We start from the raw sequence: 25,241 nt of genomic DNA, 5'->3' as shown, positions 1-25,241 counted from the left end.
CTTGTTCTATTGGCAGATTTTTTCCACTTATTTCAAGGTAAAAGTTCCTTGAAATAAAGTTTTTTTTCTTGTTTTGAGAGGAGCATTTTTTCCAGTGCTGCGATCAAACTGGGCTGAATGTGGAATCTGGACTAAAATGATTTGGACACCTCGGTTTGAAGCCCTTATTTTGAAAAACCGCGAGATTACCGTTCCGTTTTAGTCTCGCGGGAGCTCCGCGCATTCCTTCACTGACATGGCGGAGGTCTCGGAGAGGACGTTACAAGCCGCCGTGCTGATCTCCTTCGCCGCCGGTTTTCTGGCCGGTTGGCAGGCGAACCGAGCCCGGAGGAGGTTCCTGGACTGGAGGAAGAAACGGCTGCAGGACAAACTGACGGAGACCCAGAAGAAGCTGGACCTGTCCTGACCGGTAACCGTGAAAAGCCGCCGTTAAACCGGTTCAGAGGTAGGAAGTTTAGTTCCGGACGGAAGTTATTTAATGAGACACCGACTAGAATTACTGGTGGAAAGCTAAAATATTATTAGAATTATTAATAATCTGACTGTCAGTTTATTCTGTTATTTATAATTTAATTTAACATTTAGGCGCTGATTTTAGAAAGGTCACATTCAGGACCTGAAAGACAAAAATGTTTGTGTAAAAAACTTTCACCGAATTACTTAAGTTTCGATTATAACGACCAAATATTCATTATTTCCATGATTTTTAAGCCATTAAAAATGTTTTACATTTTACATTTAAAGTAAAATTAATACAAAAAAACTAATTTTCATTATTTTATTCTGGAATATGTCCGGAATTAGCATCAGTATTGATTCTGGTGTTTTAATTTTTTATGTTGTCAGATTTTTAGTAAATTTCTCAGGATCTTAAGGACAAAATACCCATGTCAAAGAAACTGAATGAAAGAGGAAAGTGCAAGAAAAATCTTATATATTAATATTATTTGCCACTTTCAGCACATTGGTCTTTTTCAGCCCCAATAATAACTGCTAAATATTAATTATTTTTCAGGATTTTAACCTTTAATCCACCCTCTACCTGTGTTTCTATGTCAGGTTTGTGGTCCCAGCTGGATCCTGGAGGTCACCTGAAGATGATCCTCCACAGCTGTCCTCTGTCCCAGTGAAAGAGAAGCCATACTGATGGACATCTGAAGCTAACCCTAACCCTGGACTGCTTTCCTGCCAACAGACACTTTTTCCTGTTTTGGAGTTTCTCAGTTTGTCATCTTTGTTTCTGCCACAATAATGGATTTAGTTTTCCATGTTTTAAAGCTGCTGTTGTTCTCCACTGATGTTTCGGGAAAACGTCTCTAACACATTTAAAGCAGCAATTATTTTCATTGTTGGTTCATTTTCTGGATGAATTAATCAGATATCTGGTCTCTAAAATGTCAGAAAACGTTCAAAATGTTGGCTCAGAGTTTCCTCAAATGTCTGGTTTAGTCCAAAGATCTTCAGTTTACCGTACACCAGAGGAAAGAAACCAGAAAATATTCACATTTACATCACAGAATTTAGACTGATTTGAATCCAAAAATGACTCAAACTGATGAATTAATCATCAAAATATTTGGTGATTTATTATGTCGACAACAAACTGATAAATGTTGCAGCTCCAGGTGAAAGTAACTAAGTACTGTAGTTAAAAGGACTGGACCCGAATATCCCCCCCCCCACACACCACACACACAGTTCTGTTTTTATTAGAAAATAAGATGGTCATAATGTTCAGAAAAAAGCTGCTGATTGATTAGTTGAACTAATCGATTGGATTGTTGCCACTCTGGTGGAAAATAACTAAGTACTTTTACTTAAGTACTACTTTGAGTTTGGTTAGAAAGTTCGATTTATTTCATAACTATAGTTATAGAATATATATAGAATTTATAAAATAAAATATATTTTTGTATGACACACACAAACACACAAATGTTTGATATTAATAAATATCCCCACGAATGTAATAAAATTAATAAAATGCCTTCAAAAACTTATCATGAATTTTAAAAAGTAAATGTCCCCAAAATAAAAAGTGAAAGAAATTTCTAGAATATTTAGAACAGGTCCAATGAATTTCTGAAAATGTATAAAAAGTCTTTTAAAAAATTAAAGATTATATAAATTAGAAAGTAAATATCACACAAGTATTAAAAGTAAAAGTTTAAATAAAATGTTTAAGATGTTCATAATATATCCAATAAATGTAAGAAAATTAAGAAAATGTCTTATGAAACAAAAATATAACCAAATTCAAAATCCCAGAAATGTTAATAAAATTCATAATATAAACTAAATGTTAAACATAATAATATGCCCCTTAAATGTAAGAAAATGTATAAAATTTCTTTTAAAAAAAGATTACTATGACATTTAAAAGTAAATATCAACAATAAAAATTCATGAAAATATAAATTAAATGTTAAACACATTAATCACATCCCATAAATGTACAATAATAATAAAAATTGTTTCAAAAATGTCTAAAAAAGTTTGAGAAAGCTTTGAAAAAAGAATATTACAGAAATGTTAAAGTAAAAAAACTACTTTGTTTTTTGGAAACCACTATTTTAATTAAAAATGTTAATATATCTCAGAAATACAAGAAACCTGATAAAATGTCTTAAAAAAATGAAACTATGGTAATTTTGAAAACGTAAAATATCCCTAAAATATCAGTGAAAATCATAAAATGTAAATAACATGATAAAGATATTAAATATATCAATTATTTAAATGTCTCAAAATGTCAAATGTTTTATTAAAAAGAAATAAAACGATTCAATAATATTAAAATGTTGAAAATCTGCTTTATTTTTATGGAAGCCACAGATATCAACATGAAAAAAGACAAAAAATAAAACTTTTTGTCATAAAAAAAGAAATTAACCATTTACTGAGCTTTAACATGCACAAAACCAAATGAATGAAAATGGATGGATTCACATGTAAAGTTTGCTCTCTCTGACTCCAAAATGAACAAAAATGTGAACAAAATGACCTTTTATGGAAAAAATACACACACACTGGTTCCCAGTCCACCTCCCAGTAACATGGTCCAGTCAGAGTCTCTACACACCAGCTGCTGCTTCAACCTCTGGATCATCAGGACACACTTCATCCTCTCACCACAAACACCGTCCTGATCAGCATCACGGCCAGCTGCAGAGAGAAGAATAAAGATGAGAGGAGATGAATGAGTTTGATGAGCAGCTCATCAGGACTTCAGACGTGTTCAGAGCAGCAGCTTCATGTTAACGTGTTGGAGTGAACACACTGAGCTCCAAGCTCACACACCTGCACACACTGTCAGCATCAGGTGTGTTTCTCTGCACATTTCACTGCAGTCCACAGTGGAAACAAACTGCTGACAGTCATCAAGCTTCATTACAGCACAAACTCTTCACTCATGGATTTACTGCTGCTCCATTTAAACCAACAGTCTCTGAGTGTCCATCAACATCTCATCTGCTCTACAAAAACTCAGTCTGGCAGCAAAGGGACACGAAATATGTTCAAATGCTTCTGGAAGCTTCAAAACCTGCAAAAATACTGAGAGTCAAACAGGAAAGATGTAAAATAAAGATGTTTTTAGCAGATTGAAGTCCAGATAAACACTCATTTATGGTCAAACACTGGAAAAGAACAAATGAATATTTGTAGAAATGCAGATTTTTCATCTTGATGTTATTTACAGTTTTGGTCTGTTTCATTTTACATTCACATGGAAGTTCATTATTTTCTGTCATTTTACTGATAATTATCTGGAATTGAACAAAATGATCAAATATCAGTGAAATAACAGATCAATGATTTATTATTTTATAATCCTTCATATTCATCATTTCCCCTCAAATAGCAGCAGTATTGATATTTTTACTGATTTAAACAGTAAAATGTGTCATTTTAGAGGAAAACATTGTAAAAGAACACATTGATGTTTGTAAAAGTACATTATTGTAGAAGTGAAAGGATTTACAGTTTGATCCTCTTTTTATGGTTTGTGCTAAATTTAGACTTTTTTCTCCTGATTTGACTCCAGATTGTGTGTAATTGAACAAAATGATGGAACATGTTGAGAGAATGACTGAATGTAAAGATGCTGCTGTGAATAAGAGGCGCTGGTTTGCAGGCTTCAGTCTCACTGATCTCAGAGCTGTGACAAACATCACACTGATCAGCTGATCACTGTTGGAATGAGACAACAAACAGTGAGATCAGATCTGATGGACACTTTGATGAAGGAGGACCACTGTCTCTGCACATCTGGAAGGCTGGCAGCTGGAATCAGCTTGATTTCCTCAACACATCAACACAACAACAACAGTCGGCTTCACATCCATCAAACACACCATGACAACAAGCTTGTGGCTCCTCTGATTGGCTGACTGCTGTCTCTGTGTTTCTGTCTCCATTCTGCTCTCACAGCTTCACTGAGAAGCTGCAGGTTTACAGGAGACACTGGATCTTTGCTTTGATACTGACTGTGTTTAGTAGAAAACTGCTGGAAGCAGCAGAGACTGATGGAACCTTCTACTGACCTCAGAGTCTTCAGGCTGCAGTCTGGACTCTCCACAAGATCTAACAGGTGTTTCACTGATGAATCCTTCAGGTTGTTCCAGCTCAGGTCCAGATGTTCCAGATGTGAGGGGTTGGACTTCAGAGCTGAGACCAGAGAATCACAGCTGATCTCTGACAAACTGCATTCCCTTAATCTGAATAAAGAATCAAAGATGTGTATAAAATCATTGATGATCCATCAGATGTGTTCAGGTTCTGAATGTGCAGATCAACATTACTTTGTCCTCATCAATCAGCTTTTCTCTAAAAGCAGCACAGTGACTTTGTCCTTCTCTTATTGTGGATCATCATCATGTCAGCCTTCTACACACATCATCCACATGTCAGCACAACATTCATCCACCTATTCATGTCCACACATCAGTAACATGCTGCATCATCAACAGGATCAGGATCAGTCAAATAAAACTCAACACAAACCAAACAAATATTTAGACTTCACTCACTAAACTTTGTCTCTTCAAACTGATCTGAGTTCAGAGGATCTTCTGGATCCAGATGTGACTCTTCAGCTCAAACTACAAACATTCATTTACTTTAACAACTAACACTCAACATTTTATACACTTTCTGCTACAAAAACTCCACTTTGGTCACAACAACCTGAATTTAGGACAAAAACAGAAAATGTGAAGCAGAGCAGATTTACAGCTTCATGGATGGAAGTTCTGTTGAACAGAAATGAGCTTCAGTTTTCATTAAACACATCAGATCTACAACAGTAACAGACAGTCAGTGAACTGACCTCAGAGTCTTCAGGATGCAGTCTGGACTCTCCACAAAACCACTCAGATGTTTCACTCCTGAATCCTTCAGGTCGTTGAGGCTCAGGTCCAGATGTTCCAGATGTGAGGGGTTGGACTTCAGAGCTGAGACCAGAGAATCACAGCTGATCTCTGACAAACTGCAGTCCTTCAATCTGAATAAAGAATAAAAGATGTGAGTTGAGGAAACAAAGTTCCTGTTTGAAATCATTCAGAGTTTCATCATGAGTTCAGAGCTGCAGAAATCTGGATTTCTGTGCATCAAATCAACCTTAAATCTCCTTCAAATCTTCTTTTCATACGTGCAGCTTCATCAATGAGATCTGTTCATTTATTCTACCAGAGGAGAAGCTGCTGGACCACAGAGGACAAATACATTTGCTTCCAGGACAGAAAGGTGAAAAGCACTTGAACTGGAGAAATGTATCAAACGCTGGGAAAGACTGATTGTGTATGCACCTTGAATGATGTGACATTATATTGTGATGTATGTGTAAAAGAATCTTTGATGCAATTGTGACGCCCAAGATGATCTCATGTTCTATTTGTATATGTAAATGAATTAAAAAAGTATTAAAAAAAAGAACAGAAAACAATCCGCTAAGTTTAAAAAAAATAGATACAATCGAAAAACAAAAGTTCTTTGAATTGTAATTACAGTCAGAAAAAGATCAAGTGAACTTGTGATAAATGTTTCTGCATCCAAATTATTGTTCATTTATTTTATTTTGAGAATTTCAGGACTCAAATAGATTCTGAAACAGATATTATCTTTATTTTTTAGGGTGTCGAAGCTGTTTTTATTCAATTAAATTGTTTATATTTACAAAAAAAAAAAAAAAAGAAAGGTGAAAAACATCTAAAGTTTGAGCAGCAGATAAAGCCACCGTCTTTACTTCAGTCATCTCACAGCTCCAAATGCTGGAAAGGATGAAGGAGAGAGTTTGTGCCACTGGTGAGCTTCCAGTTAAAGTGTTGCAGTGATGTGACACACAACAGGTGCTGACAGGTGAGGAGAGTTCTTCTACTCACTGACTTCTATCAGCTCAGCACAGAGAACTTTAAGGACACTTTAGCTTTGACTCTGGACTGAGTCTAGACTTTATGACTCCCTGCTACATTTAAAAAGAAAAACTCTGTGGATGATTCACAGCAGTCATTAAAACTGATGAGAAAAAAGAAACATTCACCCAAAGATGAGAACTTTGAATCACTGAAAACATGAAGTCTGACCTCAGAGTCTTCAGGATGCAGTCTGGACTCTCCACAAAACCACTCAGATGTTTCACTGATGAATCCTTCAGGTCGTTCCTGCTCAGGTCCAGATGTTCCAGATGTGAGGGGTTGGACTTCAGAGCTGAGACCAGAGAATCACAGCTGATCTCTGACAAACTGCAGTCCTCCAATCTGAATAAAGAATCAAAGATGTGAGTTGAGGAGACAAAGTTCCTGCTTGAAATCATTCAGAGTTTCATCATGAGTTCAGAGCTGCAGAAATCTAAATTTCTTTTTTGATAATTAGATTTTATTCGTATTTTTTTGGACAAGAAACAACAGACAACAAACCATAACACAAACAAAACAAACATACAGTACAAAGAACATAGTTGCCAAGCACTATGCTGTGCACAAATTTCAGTCCCAGTTTAACTTGGAAAATGTGTACAGGAGCATATTTATAAAATCACTTCAGAATATATGTCTAGTTCTGGATGGCTGATAAAATATGCAGAATGTGGAAGGTGAAAGACTTTTGAAACATCCAGAGAAGTTTTAAACCATAAAGAGGGGGCCATCAGCCACACTCCCTATCCTGACAAGTATTTGATCCATTTTGTCCATCTTGCAGTGTGGACATCTTTTCTCAGTCTCAGAAGGAAGGTCAGTCTTTCCATCTCATCAATCTCCTTAATCATCTACTGTAGGCGGGATGGGTTGGAACCATTTACCAGTGATGGCTTATTTTGCTGCTACAGATCAGATTTTTAGGAGGTATTTATGGTTTCCTGATATTCCTTCTGGTAGATCACCCAGATAAAGTGACATGCATGTCATTGGGATCCGTTGACCAAAGATCTGCTGCAGAATTCTCCAGATGTGTTCCCAAAATATTTGGATTTTAGGGCAGCTCCAGAAAATGTGCTGATGACCCACCCCTTCCTCCCCACAATCTCTCCAACATGTACGTCTGGTTGATATTAAGCGTGTTTTCATTTTAGGAGTGACAAAGAAACAAACAAGATTCTTCCAACCAAACTGGCACCAATACAAAGAACAGGATGTAGAAATAATAGTTTCTCACATATTCTCCCATTGCTGACTGGATATTTGATCGTTTAACTCTTTCTTCCATCTCTGCTTGATGCATGTTGTGGCAGTTCCTCTGCATTTTCTGATGTTCTCATACAGTTTTGATGCTACAGATTTAGGCCCAGTGTATGTCTGTACCACCAACTGTATCGTTCCACTCAGTTCTGTAGCTGCTTCATTTTTCCTAATTTCTTTTAAATAGTACTGGTGTAGCTGTAAGTATCTATAAAAGTCATGATTTTGAAATTGTATTTTCCCTTCAGTAAGTTATGTAAAATGTTTTTCTCCATCATAGTACAAGAAGCAGTAATGCCCTGATTTGTCCAGGATCTAAGTCTAGAATCTGTACCGTTTGGTTTAAATAGAATAGAATAGAATAGAACAGCCTCTTTATTGTCAACCAGAACAGACACGAGTTGGTGCACATCATTCACATCAAATTCTGTATCATATCCAATCCATCTGAGTGTTTTTAACTGGATCCACAAATTTAATTGCTTTATAACCTCGAACCGCGTATGTAAGGTAAATAAGGTCATGGAGTTCAGATGGTTTTGGTAGAAATCTGAATTTCTGTGCATCAACTTTAAATCTCCTTCAAATCTTCTTTTCATACGTGCAGCTTCATCAATGAGATCTGTTCATTTATTCTACCAGAGGAGAAGCTGCTGGACCACAGAGGACAAACACATTTGCTTCCAGGACAGAAAGGTGAAAAACATCTAAAGTTTGAGCAGCAGATAAAGCCACTGTCTTTACTTCAGTCATCTCACAGCTCCAAATGCTGGAAAGGATGAAGGAGAGAGTTTGTGCCACTGGTGAGCTTCCAGTTAAAGTGTTGCAGTGATGTGACACACAACAGGTGCTGACAGGTGAGGAGAGTTCTTCTACTCACTGACTTCTATCAGCTCAGCACAGAGAACTTTAAGGACACTTTAGCTTTGACTCTGGACTGAGTCTAGACTTTATGACTCCCTACTACATTTAAAAAGAAAAACTCTGTGGATGATTCACAGCAGTCATTAAAACTGATGAGAAAAAAGAAACATTCACCCAAAGATGAGAACTTGGAATCACTGAAAACATGAAGTCTGACCTCAGAGTCTTCAGGATGCAGTCTGGACTCTCCACAAAACCACTCAGATGTTTCACTCCTGAATCCTGCAGGTAGTTTCCACTCAGGTCCAGATGTTCCAGATGTGAGGGGTTGGACTTCAGAGCTGAGACCAGAGAGTCACAGCTGATCTCTGACACACTGCAGTCCTCCAATCTGAATAAAGAATCAAAGATGTGTATAAAATCATTGATGATCCATCAGATGTGTTCAGGTTCTGAATGTGCAGATCAACATTACTTTGTCCTCATCAATCAGCTTTTCTCTAAAAGCAGCACAGTGACTTTGTCCTTCTCTTATTGTGGATCATCATCATGTCAGCCTTCTACACACATCATCCACATGTCAGCACAACATTCATCCACCTATTCATGTCCACACATCAGTAACATCTGCTGACCTCAGTCCACTCTCTCATCAAAGGATCAACATCAAATCTCTTCATTCTTTCATTTATTCCATCACCTTCTTCTTCTTCTGTGGAAATCAGCTTGCTAGCTTTGTCTCCTTCACATCTTCCAGTGTGTCTTCAACAACAGTCACATGTCATCTGTACATTACAGAGGGATTCTGATTCCTGCTGTCCACACTGACTGTCCACTGCTCTCTTCCTAACACAACTCCACTGGAAGGAATCACTTCATCAGCTCAGCTCACACTAACATCAAGCTTCAGCTTCTGACTCACACTAATCAACTTCCACACTGTTGACAACTAAACTCCTCTTTGACTTCCTGAGGCTCCACTGCAGCTCAGCACAAACACTGTGGAAACACAAACATACTGACTGGATGTGTGGAAGTCACACTGCTGAAGCCTCACATCACTTTCACATCAGCTTTACATTCAGACACACAGCAGGACTGTGGATTCTGTCCTCCATCTGGGAACTCTGCAGTCAGCTGATCAGGGCATTTATTCACACTTCAACAATCTCAAACATCTTCACACTGTTTTCAGGAAAATACTCGAAATTTACCAACAAAACTTCAAACTTCAGTCAAAGATTTAAACTGAATATATTGATAAACCATCAACAGTGAACTGACCTGAGAGTCTCCAGTTTACAGTTTGGACTCTGCAGTCCATCACAAAGATGCTTCACTGATGAATCCTGCAGGTTGTTCCAGCTCAGGTCCAGTTCTATCAGATGGGAGGGGTTGGACTTCAGAGCTGAGGCCACGACTTCACAGTGAGTCTCTGAGAGATCATAGACATGAAGTCTGTAATGAGACATAAATGATAAACATGTTGTTGTGAAAGAGGACACTTTAGTGAACAGTTCCAGTAGAAAGATGATGATGTCTCTGCTGTGGACCTGCTGCTGTCAGCTTCACCTCCATCACTCAACATTTACAGTCTGCTGTCAAACGCTACACAAACCAAACTGATCACTGGACAACATCACACCTGAACACCATGAATATGAACATCAGGAAATATTCTCCTGTGATGACAGACCACTGAGTCAACTTTAGTCCTCAACGTTAGAGAGATTCTGGAAAACTTGTTGAGCACAAACACAAAGAACAAACCAGTAACGTTGAATTATTTCCACCACAACGTCTCACAAACATGTTATCAGGGTTTGTAGAGTTAAAACCACAACTCTGAGCTTTGTGTTCATCACATCTCTGGAAACAGTCTGACTTGTAGCATTCTGCTCAGATATATTCACACCTCTGAGCATTTCCTGATTCCACTCTTCTCTGCAGCAACAACACACAAAACACCAGAGTTTCTCTGTGAGGAACTGAACATCAGGAAAGATGTCACATCTGGACTCTGGAACCACTTCCCTCTTTAGAAGCAACAGCTGAGTTCACATCAATAAAATGCTCCATGACTCAGTCTTTGTCTGATCAGTGGTTTACGGAGCCTCATGTCCAAGTTAACCAGCTTTAGATACAAACTGTTGGACAAGAGACTCAATCACTGCACTCATCTCAGGATTATTCTCTACCTGAGAAACCAAATCACTGCTACAGCATCACGATCATCTCATCACTGTCACACAAAGTTAGCTTTAAAGATTTACAATCATTATTTATCAATACACAACATTTCAAAAACTACTTCTGAGTCTTTAAAGGCACAAAAACTGAATATTACATGTAACACTGAGAACAAAGAACAACAGGGTTTAATCAGATAAACCAGAAATAATGTGAAATAAAAACTAAGAACTCAAACTAATTCACATTCAGTTCACATCAGTGACAGCAAGAATTCCTTCAATCATTTCTGTCAGACTTCAGAAATGTTTGTTAATGACACAGATCTGATGTTAAACTCTGAAGAGGAGAGAAATAATCTGATCAAATCTGTTTTGATTCAGAAAAGATTCCAGAAGCTCCTCATGTGATCAGAACTTTCCTGCTTCACTGAAAACTGTAAAATGCTTCCACATAAAGAACCTCTACAGTTCTTCATGAGTTTCAGCAGATCTGTATGTTTCCTCCATCAGCCAAAGGACGAACCTCAGAAGAACAAACTGTCTGATGGAACAATTATTAGAATGAAACAGAAAAACTGTCTTCATTCATTTATCAGCTTCAAACACAACAACATGAAAAATCCACATTTTCACAGCGTTTAAAGCAGCTGAAGAACATCTGAGACTAAACACAGCTGACATGATGTTTGAAATAAACAAGTGGAACATGAAGAAGAATGAGATGATCATGTTCATCACATCTGGACTCACCGAGCCTTTCTACAGTTCCTCACAGCTGGAATCAGTCTCTGTTTTCCCTCCCATGATGTTGTGTATTTGTTCAGGTCCAGCTCATCTGGAACCTCCTGTGACATCTGCAGCATGTAGGCCAGAGCTGAGCAGTGGATCTCAGAGAGTTCCTTCTCTGATCTGTTCTCTGACTGCAGGAACTCTTGGATCTCCTGATGTACTGAGAGATCCTTCATCTCCATCAGACAGTGGAAGATGTTGATGCTTCTGTCTGGAGACATTTCATCACTGTTCATCTCCTTTAGGTTGTTGATGACTCTCTGGATCATTTCTGGACGGTTCTTTTTCCGACCCAGCAGACCTCCGAAGAGTCTCTGGTTGGACTCCAGACAGAGGCCATGAAGGAAGCGAACAAACAGGTCCAGGTGACCATTTCTACTTCTGAGAGATTTCTCCATGACTCTGCCCAAGAAAATATCCAGGGATGAGATGCCTGTCTTTTCCTCCTCCTCCTCCTCCTCCTCCTCCTCCTCCTCCTCCTCCTCCCCCTCCTCCTCTTCCTCTTCCCCTTCCCCTTCTTCTTCTTGTTCTCCTTCTTCCTCTTCTTCATCTCCTTCTTCTTCTTCTCCTTCTTCTTCTTCTTATTCTTGCTCCTTTTCTTCATCTTCTTCTTTGTCATCTTCTTCGTCTCCTCCTCCTCCTCATCATCATCATCATAAAGATCATTCAGCTCTTCTCTCAGGAACTTCTCCAGAAACTCATTCTTCCTGTTGGTGTGACAGTGGAGCACGTAGACTGCAGCCAGAAACTCCTGAATGCTCAGATGAACAAAGCAGTAGACTGGTTTCTGGAACATCTCACACTCTCTCCTGAAGATCTGGGTACAAACTCCTGACAACACCGAGGCCTCTGTCACATCCAGACCACACTGCTCCAGGTCTTCTTGGTAGAACATGATGTTTCCTTTCTTCAGATGTTTAAAGGCCAGCCTCCCCAGCTTCAGAAGAACTTCCCTGTCAGCCTCCGTCAGCTCCTGTGGACTCGTCTCAGGTCCCTCATGGTACTTCTTCTTCTTCCTCTGTGTCTGAACCAGCAGGAAGTGTGAGAACATGTCAGTCATGGTCTTGGGCAGCTCTCCTCTCTGCTCTGTGGTCAACATGTGCTCCAGAACTGCAGCAGTGATCCAGCAGAACACTGGGAGTCGACACATGATGTGGAGGTTCCTGGATGTCTTCATGTGGGAGATGATTGTGCTGGAGCGCTCTTCATCACTGATCCTCCTCCTGAAGTACTCCTCCTTCTGGACGTCGGTGAAGCCTCGTACTTCTGTGAACCTGTCCACATGTTTAGGAGGGATCTGATTGGCTGCTGCAGGGCGGGAAGTGATCCAGACCAGAGCCGAGGGAAGCAGAGTCCCCTCCATGAGGTTGACCAGCAGAACGTCCAGCGATGACTTCTGGCTGACGTCAGACACAACCTTCCTGTTGGTGAAATCCAGTGAAAGTCTGCTTTCATCCAGACCGTCAAAGATGAACAAAAGTTTACAGACAGCCAGCTGCTCTGCCGTCACCTTCTGTAATGTTGGATGGAAAACATGGAGCAGCGTGAGAAGACTGTGCTGCTCATCTCTGATCAAGTTCAGCTCCCTGAACGGAAGCACCACCACCACACTGACGTCTTGGTTTTCTCCGCCCTCTGCCCAGTCCAGAGTGAACTTCAGCACTGAGAAGGTTTTTCCCACACCGGCCACGCCGTTGGTCAGGACCACTCTGATGGCTCTCTGCTGCTCAGGTAAGGCTTTAAAGATGTCCTGGCACCTGATGGGAGTGTCATGGAGGCTCTTCTTGGAAGCTGTCTCCAGCTGCTCCACCTCATGTTGGACATCAGCCTCTCCACTGTGTCCCTCTGTGATGTAGAGCTCAGTGTAGATCCTGTTGAGGAGGGTTCCACCTCCTGCTTCATCACTTCCTTCAGTCACATGTTCACATCTCCTCCTCAGACTCATCTTATGTTCCTGCAGAACTTCCTGCAGACCAACACCTGCTCACAGACCAGACAAACAATCAGACTCAACAAGCAAACATCTTTCATGTCTGGACAACACAACAACAAGCTCAGTTTCCACACATCAGTCCACCAGCAGATGTTCAGTCTTACTTTGTCCACAGCTGCTGCTTCTGGATCTTTCTCCACACTGGGGACAGGAGGAGTGTCCTGATGGAGCAGACTGGTCCCAGTATGAGCTGATGCACTGTCTGCAGAACCAGTGTCCACAGCTGCTAGAGACTGGATCCTTCAGGACGTCCTGACACCGAGCACAGCAGGACGGCTGCTCCTCCACACAAACTCCCCTCCTCTTCATCACTCTGTCAACACATTTATTCATCACATCTCACATTATCTGGAGAAAAACATCCACATGTGACTCCACAGAGCAGAAGAGAACAGTAAAAGTGAGGCTACTGTTCTGTCTGAGTTCAGCCGCTAATAAAAAGCTGCTTCCTTTTATTATCAACTCCACTCACTTGTTTTCCCATCAGCTGTCTGATTAAACTCTCACTCATCTGCCTGCAGTTTGCTGTTCATACAAACTCAACACTTTGTGCAGCAGCTTCACAGTAACAGCCTTCCATCACAGACAGCTGCTTCTGTTCTTCACTGCTTTACTCACTTTGGCAGCTCAGCTCGGCTCACTTCACTTTAACTCAGAGAACAAATCATGGAGAAACTGTGACAGAGCAGCAGCCTCAGACACACAGCGTTCAGCTTTCATTCAAACATCTGGATCATCTGGAGAAGGAACCAATGAAGACCAACCACAACATCAGCTACACATCTGGAGAACATTCTTTCACTCTCACAGTCTTTACAGTGGCTTCAACATTGGGCTGGAGATGTTTGAATGTTGGCTGGAAATGGTCAAATCCAGGTTTTCAGCTGTTTTACCACAGAAACACCATCAGAAGTTCTGCTTCTAAAACCCAGACCAGGATCCATCTCAGTCTGAAAGAGTTCTGCATTCTGACCACTGTGACTGTTTCAGCAGAGCATCTTCCTTCATCCTAAAACCTTCATCTTCCATCAGCTCACTTTACAGCAGGAACACTTTCTTACTTTGTGTCTGAGAGTTCAGCTTCTTTACTGAAGTTTAGAGGTTCATCTCTGGACCAGTCACTCTTCATGGACAGACGGCTGGAGGATGGAAACTCTTCTCTCTGTCTGCTGAAACACATGTTTGTTCTCTCATCAATCACTGATTAATTCTGAGAGGAAAACAAGACATAGGATTTCTATTTGTGTCACAAAAACCTTTTCAAAGTTCATTTTAATCTACAGACTAAAACCAACAACATATAACTGACAGACAGAATTATTAAGGGGCCCATGAATAAGTTAGAGGCAGTTTTCTTACTTTGTGTCTGAGGATTCAGCTTCTTTCCTGAAGTATAGAGGTTCATCTCTGGACCGGTCACTCTTCATGGACAGATGGCTGGAGGATGGAAACTCTGATCTCTGTCTGTGGATCTGAACTCTGCAAACACAAACATGTTTCTGATCACATCAATCACTGATAGATTCTCTGATAAATCAATCTGGACTGAATCAAATGCCTGCTGATGTGTCTGTGCTTCTTGTCCAAACTGAGAGTTTCCTCCAGTTCAGGTGGATTTTAACAAGGAGAACTGTCTGTTCCTTCATTATTGTGACCACAGCGAACATCACATCTCACTGCAGGATCCATCAGACCCCCACATGAAGTCCTTCACTCATTCTCTTTACTGCATTTACAAACTTCAGCACTGAATATTCTGTTTCCTGACTCCTTGTGTTCCACCTCTGATAACAATCCAGGTGTTGTTGCTCAAACATCTCCAGTTGAACCTGGGCCTGAGTGTGGAATCGGGAAAAATGAACATTTTGAAGCCAAGAGTCAAGAATGAAAGATTAAAACACAGAACATCTGATTTCATGTTGTGATGGCAGGAGGATTGAAAACAGATGTATGAATGTTTAGGCTAAGGCTAAAGGTAACAGCAGTCCTTTCTGAAGCTAAGGTCCCCCCTTCCAACCTCTCCACCCAAGAAAGGAAGGCAGTGACGACACTGAGCAAGGACCGGCACATCACCATTCTTCCAGCAGATAAAGGAAGATGCACTGTGATCTTGACCGATTACCATACCAAAGTAATGTCTTTGCTTAGTGACAACAGCACTTACGAGACCCTGAACCGTGACCCAACCAGCAGCTACAAAAAGAAGGTTGTGGATTGCCGACAGAAGCTACAGAAGGAAGAAACAATAAACTGCTTGCAATACCATCGCCTGTACCCTGGGGATGCCATTCCATGCATATATGGCCTCCCCAAAATTCATAAAGAAGGAGCACCCCTCAGACCTATTGTCAGCAGCATTAACTCTGTCACCTATAACATCGTCAAACATGTAGCCACCATCTTGGCCCCATTGGTAGGGAAGAATCCTCACCATGTACAGAACTCCATGGACTTTGTGGAAAAGGTGAGAGGACTGAGACTGGATACAGATGAGACCATGGTATCCTACGATGTCACCTCCCTATTCACATATGTTTCCACAATGGAGGCGGTGGAAACAGTGAGGCAACGGCTTCTACAAGACAACGCCCTCAGTGACAGAACAAACCTCCACCCAGACCAGATTTGCCAACTTTTGGACCTCTGCCTGAACACCACCTATTTCCAGTACAGAGGGAGTTTCTATAGGCAGAAGCATGGATGTGCCATGGGCTCACCAGTGTCTCCTATTGTGGTCAGTCTATACATGGAAGAAGTGGAACACAGGGCCCTGACCTCGTTCAACGGAGAAACACTGAGCCACCGGTTCCGATACGTCGATGACATATGGGTCAAGATCAGAATTCATGAGGAGCAAACTTTCACTGAACACATCAACTCTGTGGACAGCAACATCAAGTTCACCAGAGAGGATGTACAGGACAACATTTTGCCCTTTTTGGATTGTGAGGTCCGCATAGAAGAGGACAGAAATCTGAGTGTTGGGGTATACAGGAAACCAACACACACGGACCAGTACCTGCTTTTTGACTCTCACCATCCACTGGAGCACAAGCTGGGAGTCATCAGGACCCTGCAACACAGGGCTGACAAGTTACCCACAAGTACCCAATGCCAGGAAAAAGAACACAAACACCTGAAAGGGACATTGAAAACTTGTGGATACCCTGACTGGACCTTTGTGAAGGCTGACACAAGATCCAGAAAGGAGAACAACCCAGTGAAGACGGAAGAGAAGGAGAGCAGGCGCAACAATATAGTGATCCCATGTGTGTCTGGTGTGTCTGAAAAACTGAGGAGGATTTTCAACAAACACCAGATCCCTGTCTATTTTAAACCAAATAATACCCTCAGGCAAAGACTGGTCCACCCAAAAGACCCCACACCACACAGCCAGAAGAGCAACCTGGTGTATGCAGTTAAATGCAATGAGGAATGCTCAGATCTCTCCATAAGGGAAACCAAACAGCCACGTAACAAGTGCATGGCTCAACACAGGAGAGCCAGTTCCTCAGGACAGGATTCGGCAGTCTTCCTTCACCTTAAGGAAGAAGGACACTCGTTTCAGGACACCAATGTTCAGATTTTGGACAGGGAGGACAGATGGTTTGACAGAGGAGTGAAAGAAGCCATCCATGCCAAAGTAGAGAAGCCATCTCTGAACGGGGGGGTGGTCTGCAACATTATCTTTCGCCAATTTACAATCAGGTCCTTTCAAAATTCTCCAAAAGAACTACTCAGCAGACTCATGCTAATGACCACCATTAGCACACAAAGGCTCAGTGACATCTGTGCATTTCAACGACCCCCACCGATACAACGACCATCTTTGAGTAGTCAGATGAGTTTTGGTATCAGTCGTTGGAATAACAGCCCTGGACACACCTCACAGAGGTTTAAAAGCTGAGGCAACACCAACCACCACCAGAACTGAAGAAGCCTCTTGGATTAGAGGTGAAACGTCTTCAAGGAACTTTCTTAAAGTCCAATGGATTGATTTAAACTACTTTGGATAACCATGACCTGGATGAATGAGAACCTACACAGACGTTTCAATGGGATATCTGCCTTTATTCTTTAACTTCTTCTTCTTTTCCTTTCAGCTTTTCCCTTCAGGGGTCACCACAGAGAATCAATTGCCTCCATCTAACCCTGTCTTCTGCATCCTCTTCTCTCACCCCAACTACCTTCATGTCCTCTTTAACCACATCCATAAACCTCCTCTTTGGTCTTCCTCTAGGCCTCCTGCCTGGCAGTGGGAAACTCAGCATCCTTCTACCAATATATTCACTCTCTCTCCTCTGGACACGCTTCTTCACCTCTTTTCCACACTCTCCATTGCTCTGGACTGTTAACCCTAAGTACTTAAAATCCTCCACCTTCTTGATCTCTTCTCCCTGTAACCTCACTCTTCCACTTGGGTCCCTCTCATTCACACACAGATACTCCGTCTTGCTGCGGCTAACCTTCATTCCTCTCCTTTCCAGGGCAAACCTCCACGCCTCTAGCTTCTCCTCCACCTGTTCCCTGCTCTCACTACAGATCACAATGTCATCTGCAAACATCATAGTCCATGGAGACTCCTGTCTAACCTCGTCTGTCATCCTGTCCATCACCATAGCAAACAAGAAGGGGCTCAGAGCTGATCCCTGATGTAGTCCCACCTCCACCTTGAACTCCTCTGTCACACCTACAGCACACCTCACCACTGTCTTACAGTCCTCATACATGTCCTGCACCACTCTAACATACTTCTCTGCCACTCCAGACTTCCTCACACAAAACCACAGTTCCTCTCTGGGCACCCTGTCATAAGCTTTCTCCAGATCTACAAAGACACAATGCAGCTCCTTCTGACCTTCTCTGTACTTCTCTATCAACATCCTCAAAGCAAATATTGCATCTGTTGTACGCTTTCTTGGCATGAAACCATACTGCTGCTCACAGATGTTCACCTCTGCCCTTAGTCTAGCTTCAACTACTCTTTCCCATAGCTTCATCGTGTGGCTCATCAACTTTATTCCTCTGTAGTTGCCACAACTCTGCACATCTCCCTTGTTCTTAAAGATGGGCACCAGCACACTTCTCCTCCATTCCTCAGGCATCTTGTCACTATCTAAGATCCTGTTGAACAATCCAGTCAGAAACTCTACTGCTACCTCTCAGAGACACTTCCATACCTCCACAGGTATATCATCAGGACCAAGTGCCTTTCCACTCTTCATCCTCTTCATTGCCCTCCTCACTTCATCCTTACTAATCTTTGCTACTTCCTGGTCCACAACAGTCACCTCTTCTACTCTTCGGTCTCTCTCATTTTCCTCATTCATCAACTCTTCAAAGTACTCTTTCCATCTTCCCATCACACTATTGGCACCTGTCAACACACTTCCATCCTTATCCTTTATCACCCTAACCTGCTGCACGTCCTTCCCATCTCTGTCTCTCTGCCTTGCCAACCTGTACAGGTCAGTCTCTCCCTCCTTACTGTCCAACCTAGCATACAAGTCATGGTAAGCCCCTTGTTTGGCCTTTGCCACCTTTACTTTCACCTTACGCTGGATCTCCCTGTACTCCTGTCTACTCTCTTCAGTCCTCTCAGTGTCCCACTTCTTCTTAGCTAACCTCTTTCTCTGGATGCACTCCTGCACCTCCTCATTCCACCACCAAGTCTCCTTATCTCCTTTCCTTCCAGACGACACACCAAGTACTCTCCGACCTGTCTCTCTGATCACATTTGCTGTAGTTGTCCAGTCATCTGGAAGCACCTCCTGACCATCCAAAGCCTATCTCAACTCTTTCCTGAAAGTCAAACAACACTCTTCCTTTTTCAGCTTCCACCATTTGGTCCTCTGCTCTGCCTTTGCCCTCTTCATCTTCTTCACCACCAGGGTCATCCTACACACCACCATCCTATGCTGTCTGGCTACACTCTCACCTACCACTACTTTGCAGTCACTGATCTCCTTCAGATTACACCGTCTACACAAGATGTAGTCTACCTGTGTGCTCCTACCTCCACTCTTAAAGGTCACCCTATGTTCCTGCCTCTTCTGGAAGAAAGTGTTCACTACAGCCATTTCCATCCTTTTTGCAAAGTCAACCACCATCTGTCCTTCTGCGTTCCTCTCCTCGTTGTTAACCCGGGCCTCGACCGATCCGGTATGGAAGTCATACATTTGATTCGCATGTTTGATTTGGCCAAAGTTTTACATTGGATGCCCTTCCTGACACAACCCTCTGTATTTATTCGGGCTTGGGACCGGCACAATAAGACACTGGCTTGTGTCCCCTTGCGGCTACATTCTGTCTTTATTCTTTTACTGCCCCATCCCCAATAATAATCCTGCTAATAAATGACATATCTGAGACTGTTATGATAAAAAAAATATCTTCTCAGCATTTATTATATGGAAATAATAGTTTCTTTTCATAAAAAAAACAACAAAAACTGTCATTTAAAGGGTTGAAGTCCTGAAAATGAATATTTGGTATTTCTGATCAGAATTGATACTGATTAATAATGTAATTTAGTGAAAGTGGACACTAATATGAATATAGAACAGATTTATGGCAGCTGTTGTCCTCCAGGTCCTCTGTGGAACTTCTTAAATGTGATGAACTGAGGGGTATGGAGGTCCGACAGGCTGGTTCTGATCCAGGAGGAAGCTACCTTGGAGTTTGTTCAGGCAATAAAACTCTGCTGTTTCTTTCATCTCTTCATGGCTGTTTGCATCTGATCAACTATCAAACATTCTATCAAACAGTGTTCTTCTTGGTGTAGATCAGGTGTCTGTTTCTGCTCCGTATCACTGCTGTTCTAGTGTTCAGGTCTGATCCACACATACAGATATCAGAACTCTGAAGCTGTCAGAGCTTTGCTGTGGTTACAACAACAGTTCAACTGTTCATCATCTTTAGGTCAGTTTACAGCTGAAACACTTTCTTACTTTGTGTCTGAGGGTTCAGCTTCTTTCCTGAAGTATAGAGGTTCATCTCTGGACCAGTCACTCTTCATGGACAGACGACTGGAGGATGGAAACTCCTCCTCCTCCTCACAGTCACTCATCTTATGGACTTCAGTCAATCTGAGAGGAAAACCAGCAGCTCAGAATTAGAATCAGAATCAGTTTTATTGCCAAGTAGGTTTTTGCACTTACAATGAATTTTGAGTGAAGTGAGTGAAGTTACTGTCTAGAATGTAAATAATAATAAACTTTATTTCTATGTTTCTTTTCTAAACCAGAGTTACAAAGAGCTTTACAGTAAAATATCATAGAAAATACAGCAAAGAAAGAACAGCATCATTCATAGAACATACAATTAAAGTCTGATGTATCTTTAGAATGGGAATGCACAGTGACATAGTGGTTAACACTGTCGCCTTGCAGCAAGAAGATCCCTGGTTCAAATCCCGGGGTGGCCCTGTGATCTTTCTGCATGGAGTTTGCATGTTCTCCCTGTGCATGCGTGGGTTTTCTCCGGGTACTCCGGCTTCCTCCCACAGTCCAAAAACATGCTGAGGTTAATTGGTTACTCTAAATTGTCCGTAGGTGTGAATGTGAGTGTGATTGTGTGTCTGTATATGTAGCCCTGTGACAGGCTGGTGACCTGTCCAGGGTGTTCCCTGCCTTCACCCGAGTCAGCTGGGATCCAGCACCCCCCACAACCCTCGTGAGGATAGAGCGGTGTATAGAGAATGGATGGATGTATCTATAAAATATAATAAACACAGAAACACACACATACTAATTCTACAATGTTCCATGAATACCAGGGTGTACAGATGTGTTTAGAAATAAATATAAAACATCCATCAGCAGTGAAGATGGCTGCAAAGTCAGCAGCTGAACTGATATTTAAAATGTGTAGAGACAGTTTGTTTAGAACCTGGAGTAACAGAAATGCAGTTTAGATCAAATAACTCTGTTTTGTGATGTGAGATCAAATCCCTCAGGCAGAGGGAGTTCCTGTCTAAACCCAGAGTAAAAACTAAACCAGAGAGTGGCCCCGCTCATGTGTAGGAGAACATACATGATGTTTACCATAAAAGGAGTTAAAATCAGATGTAAAATGATGGACATCAGAATAGAATTGGACAGGCTCATTTCTAAGTGTCTGTAAACAGGAGACCTGATCACTAAAACCTGGTTAGTGGATCAGAGAAACATGATGTCAGCAGGTAGAGTTCTCCTGGAGGAAACCTGTTTCTCTGCTGGGTTTATGTGCTACACCTCAAATCTGGTGACCACATTTTGTATAATAAGATTTAATTTTTATGGTATCCCAACCAGAATGACATTTTATTTTAAACAAGGGACAGGAAAACAGCGGCGCCCCAAGGAGGAACTGTTGGCCTCAGCACTGTTGCACCTTGGTGGGAAAACCAGCAACACTGACTGAGAGCTCAGGAAATAATAAAAGTCAAAGGAACACACAAGTTCATGTTTGTCTTCATTCAGGTTCTTTGTCCACAGAAGTGAACTCTGGAAAAAGTCCTCAGAGAGAAAACTGACTCTCACCTGTCCGTAGGTGTGAATGTGAGTGTGATTGTGTGTCTGTATATGTAGCCCTGTGACAGACTGGTGACCTGTCCAGGGTGTCCCCTGCCTTCACCCGAGTCAGCTGGGATAGACTCCAGCACCCCCCATGACCCTAATGAGGATAAAGCGGTGTATAGAGGATGGATGGATGGATGGAGACTTTCACTGCTTCCATTTACTACATTTACTGACTTTACTCATGAATCTTGTGTTTCCTGATTCATTATATTTGGCCTCACTGCTAACAAATCCAAATGTTTACGACGTCTGCAGTCGATCCCTGACACGTTAAACTCTTCATTTGTGTTGGAAAACTGTCACACAAATCACTCATCTTGTCAGGATCTAGGCGGGTGAACCCAAGCAGCAGGCAACAGGCAGACGGGTGAATTAATAATGGTTTAATAAAAACACAACACAAACTCTCCTTAGGGGAGGCAAGGAAGTAACAGAATGGGGAAATAAACTAAACTAACAGAGGGCGAGGGCTCGCGGCCATGTTGGGGGGCAAAACTAACTACACGGGGAGAGTGGTGACTCACGGAGTGTCCGGGGAATCGGGAGATGAAGTGGGGCAGGAGGGGTGCAGAGCAGACGAGGGATTCTGGGGTGAGGAGGGATGACGGAGCAGGCAAGGTAATCCATGAGGAAATAGAGTCCAGATAGCGACGTGCGTGTGGCGGTGTGCGGCATGTAATGACCCATCATCGAGCCGAGGGGAGAGCCAGGCTTCTATCCGCGGCTGATGAGCGATTCGAGCCAGCTGTGCTCCAGGACAGCCGCTCGTAATCAGCTGGCGAGCCGAACAGGAGAGGGAGGGGCCATGACAGTACCCCCCCTCAATGTGCGCCTCCTGGCGCACACCGGGCTGGTCAGGGTACTGGCGGGACGTCTCAGGGACCAGCAGGACCCAGGCTGCCGAAGAGGGGCTATGCCCCCTCAAAGCTGCCGAGGAGGCACTATGTCTCTTGAAGGGTTCAGGGGAGGCGTTATGCCTCTTCAGGGCTCAGGGGAAGGCGCTACACCTATTCAAGACTGCAGAGGAGGGGATATACTCCTCCAAGGCTGTAGAGAAGGCGCTACACATCTTCAAGGGCACAGGGAAGGCGTTATGCCTCTTCAGGGCTCGGGCGCTACGCCTCCTCCAGGCTGCCGAGGAGGAGCTATACCTCCTCAAGGCTGCTGAGAAGGCGCTACGCCGCTTCAAGGGTTCAGGGGAGGCGTTAAGCCTCTTCAAGGGTTCAGAGGGGGCGTGACTCCGTCTCACGGCTGCCGAGGAGGCTCTACGCCTTCTCAAGGCGGCCGAGGAGGCGCCGTGCCCCTTCAGGGGCTCGGGAGAGGCCTTAAGCCTCCTCAAGGACTCGGGGGAGGTATTTCGCCTCATCAAAGCTGCGCAGGAGGCGGGAAGCCTCATCAAAGCTGCAGAGGAGGCGGGAAGCCTTATCAAAACTGCAGAGGAGGTGTTTCGCTTCTTTAAAGCTGCAGAGGAGGCGTTTTGCCTCTTTAAAGCTGCAGAGGAGGTGTTTTGCCCCTTTAAAGCTGCAGAGGAGGTGTTTTGCCTCTTTAAAGCTGCAGAGGAGGCATTCTTATCTAAGCTGCGGAGAAGGCGTTCCGCCTCTTTAATGCTGCAGAGGAGGCGTTTCGCCTCTTTAAAGCTGCAGAGGAGGCGATTCGCCTCTTTAAAGCTGCAGAGGAGGCGTTTCACCTCTTTAAGGACTTGGGGGAGGCGTTAAGCCTCTCTAAGGACTTGGGGGAGGCGTTATGCCTCAACAAGGACTCGGGGGAGGCGTTATGCCTCATCAAAGCTGCGGAGGAGGTGGGATGCCTCTTCAAAGCCGTGGAGGAGGCCGGAAGCCTCTTCAAAGCCTCAGAGGAGGCAGGAAGCCTCTTCAAAGCCTCAGAGGAGGCGGGACGCCTCTTCATAGCTGCGGAGGAGGCGTTTCATCTCTTTGATGCTGCAGGAGAGGCGTTTCAGCTCTTTGATGCTGCAGGAGAGGCGGGATGCCTCTTCAAGGCTGCAGGGGAGGCGGGACGCCTCTTCAAGGCTGCAGGAGAAGCTTTTCGCTTCCTCAAGGCTGCAGGAGAAGCTTTTAGCTTCCTCCAGGCTGCAGGGGAAGCTCTTAGCTTCCTCAAGGCTGCAGGGGAAGCCTTTATCTCCTTCAAAGCTGCAGAGATAGCCTTAAGCTCCTTCAAAGATGCGGGGGAGGCTGGAGGCCTCAATGTTGAAGGGACCACATGGACCGGAGATGGGGCGGTGGCCCTCACAAAGACAGGGGATAGGGCAACGGCCCCCACAAGGACAGGAGATGGGGCGACAGCCCCCACAGGGGCAGAAAGTGGGGCGTCGGCCCCCACAGGAACAGAAGATAGGTTAATGGACCCCACATGAACAGGAGACGGGGCGATGGCCCCCGCAAGGACTGGAGATGGGGCGATGGCCCCCAGATGGACGGAAGACAGGGCGATGGTCCCCAGATGGACGGAAGAGAGGGCGATGGTCCCCACAGGGACGGGAGAGAGTGAGGTGGCACAGGGCCTCTCCAGAGCCGGGAGTGAAGCGGCACGGGGCCTCTCCTCGGCAGGGAGTGAGGCGGCACGGGGCCTGTCCTCAGCAGGGAGTGAGACGGCGTCGACCCGTTCGGACAGTGAGGCAGCACCAGGCCCCTCTAATGCTGCAGGTGAGGTGGCACGGGGCCCCTCCAGCACCGCAGGTGAGGTGGCACAGGGCTCCACAGGGACAAGAGTAGGGGAGCTTTGGCATCTTCCAAAGCCACGCCTTTGGCGACCCGATTTTCTGATGGCCGGCTCTACGGCTAGCGGGGAACCAGGATCGGGTGGACTGTCAGGGGAATCAACGGGCGGGGAAGTGTCAAGCCCCCTGGATCGGGGGTGAGGAGTGTCTCGGTAGGCCAGGCAGGTTGGTCAGGGGAGCTTTCAGGAACTCCAGAAGGCTGCAGGGAATGTGTGGAATCAACCACAGCTTCTTCGCAGCCTCTCTGCGCCCCTCCAACACCGCTGCGTCCCTGGTTGCCTGCCCGGCAGCATTCCTCCACACATCCAACAGAGCGTAGAGGCCCCTGATGTAATTTAACGCCTCTCAGATTTGAGAAAAATGTCCATGGGGCCTACGGGGGACAAGGGGAAGTCTACAAGATCAGTGGTGCCTGCTGGGTTCTTAGGTGGCTGG

At 43.5% G+C, this 25,241-nt stretch overlaps 2 protein-coding genes across 10 annotated transcripts in view; one reads left to right on the top strand and one right to left on the bottom strand.

Moving 5' to 3' along the window:
* Nucleotides 1–25,241, bottom strand: part of LOC127537596 (NACHT, LRR and PYD domains-containing protein 14-like) — a 174,209-nt gene that overhangs the window by 136,874 nt on the left and 12,094 nt on the right. For 2 of the 8 annotated variants that reach the window (XM_051960285.1, XM_051960287.1), the window contains exon 1: nt 20,462–20,474. The exons of 2 other annotated variants lie outside the window; for them this stretch is intronic. Coding sequence is in view for 2 of the 6 variants with exons in the window: in XM_051960290.1 (XP_051816250.1) it covers nt 4,545–4,718; nt 5,330–5,503; nt 6,582–6,755; nt 8,755–8,928; nt 9,822–9,995; nt 11,480–11,947; nt 12,181–13,498; nt 13,616–13,824; nt 20,462–20,580 (2,984 nt within the window). In the remaining 4 variants the exon portion in view is untranslated. Of the gene's footprint in view, nt 1–4,544; nt 4,719–5,329; nt 5,504–6,581; nt 6,756–8,754; nt 8,929–9,821; nt 9,996–11,479; nt 11,948–12,180; nt 13,499–13,615; nt 13,825–14,870; nt 14,878–20,461; nt 20,594–25,241 lie in introns of those variants that run through there. 4 more of the 8 variants (XM_051960288.1, XM_051960289.1, XM_051960290.1 and 1 more) reach the window with 3 other exon arrangements.
* On the top strand, nt 200–1,246 carry LOC127537597 (mitoregulin-like). 2 transcript variants are annotated; one of them, XM_051960300.1, is made up of 2 exons: nt 200–409; nt 1,060–1,246. In XM_051960300.1, exon 1 carries the CDS (start codon nt 236–238, stop codon nt 404–406), a length of 171 nt encoding a protein of 56 aa, XP_051816260.1. In that variant the 5' UTR covers nt 200–235; the 3' UTR covers nt 407–409; nt 1,060–1,246. The 2 variants fall into 2 exon arrangements, with proteins under 2 accessions (XP_051816260.1, XP_051816259.1); XM_051960299.1 differs by having other exon boundaries at nt 205–445.

The sequence above is a fragment of the Acanthochromis polyacanthus genome, chromosome 15 (assembly GCF_021347895.1).
Source record: "Acanthochromis polyacanthus isolate Apoly-LR-REF ecotype Palm Island chromosome 15, KAUST_Apoly_ChrSc, whole genome shotgun sequence".
Lineage (NCBI taxonomy): Eukaryota > Metazoa > Chordata > Actinopteri > Pomacentridae > Acanthochromis > Acanthochromis polyacanthus.
Note: the sequence above shows the minus strand (reverse complement) of the source record. Positions and strands in the feature narration are given on the sequence as shown.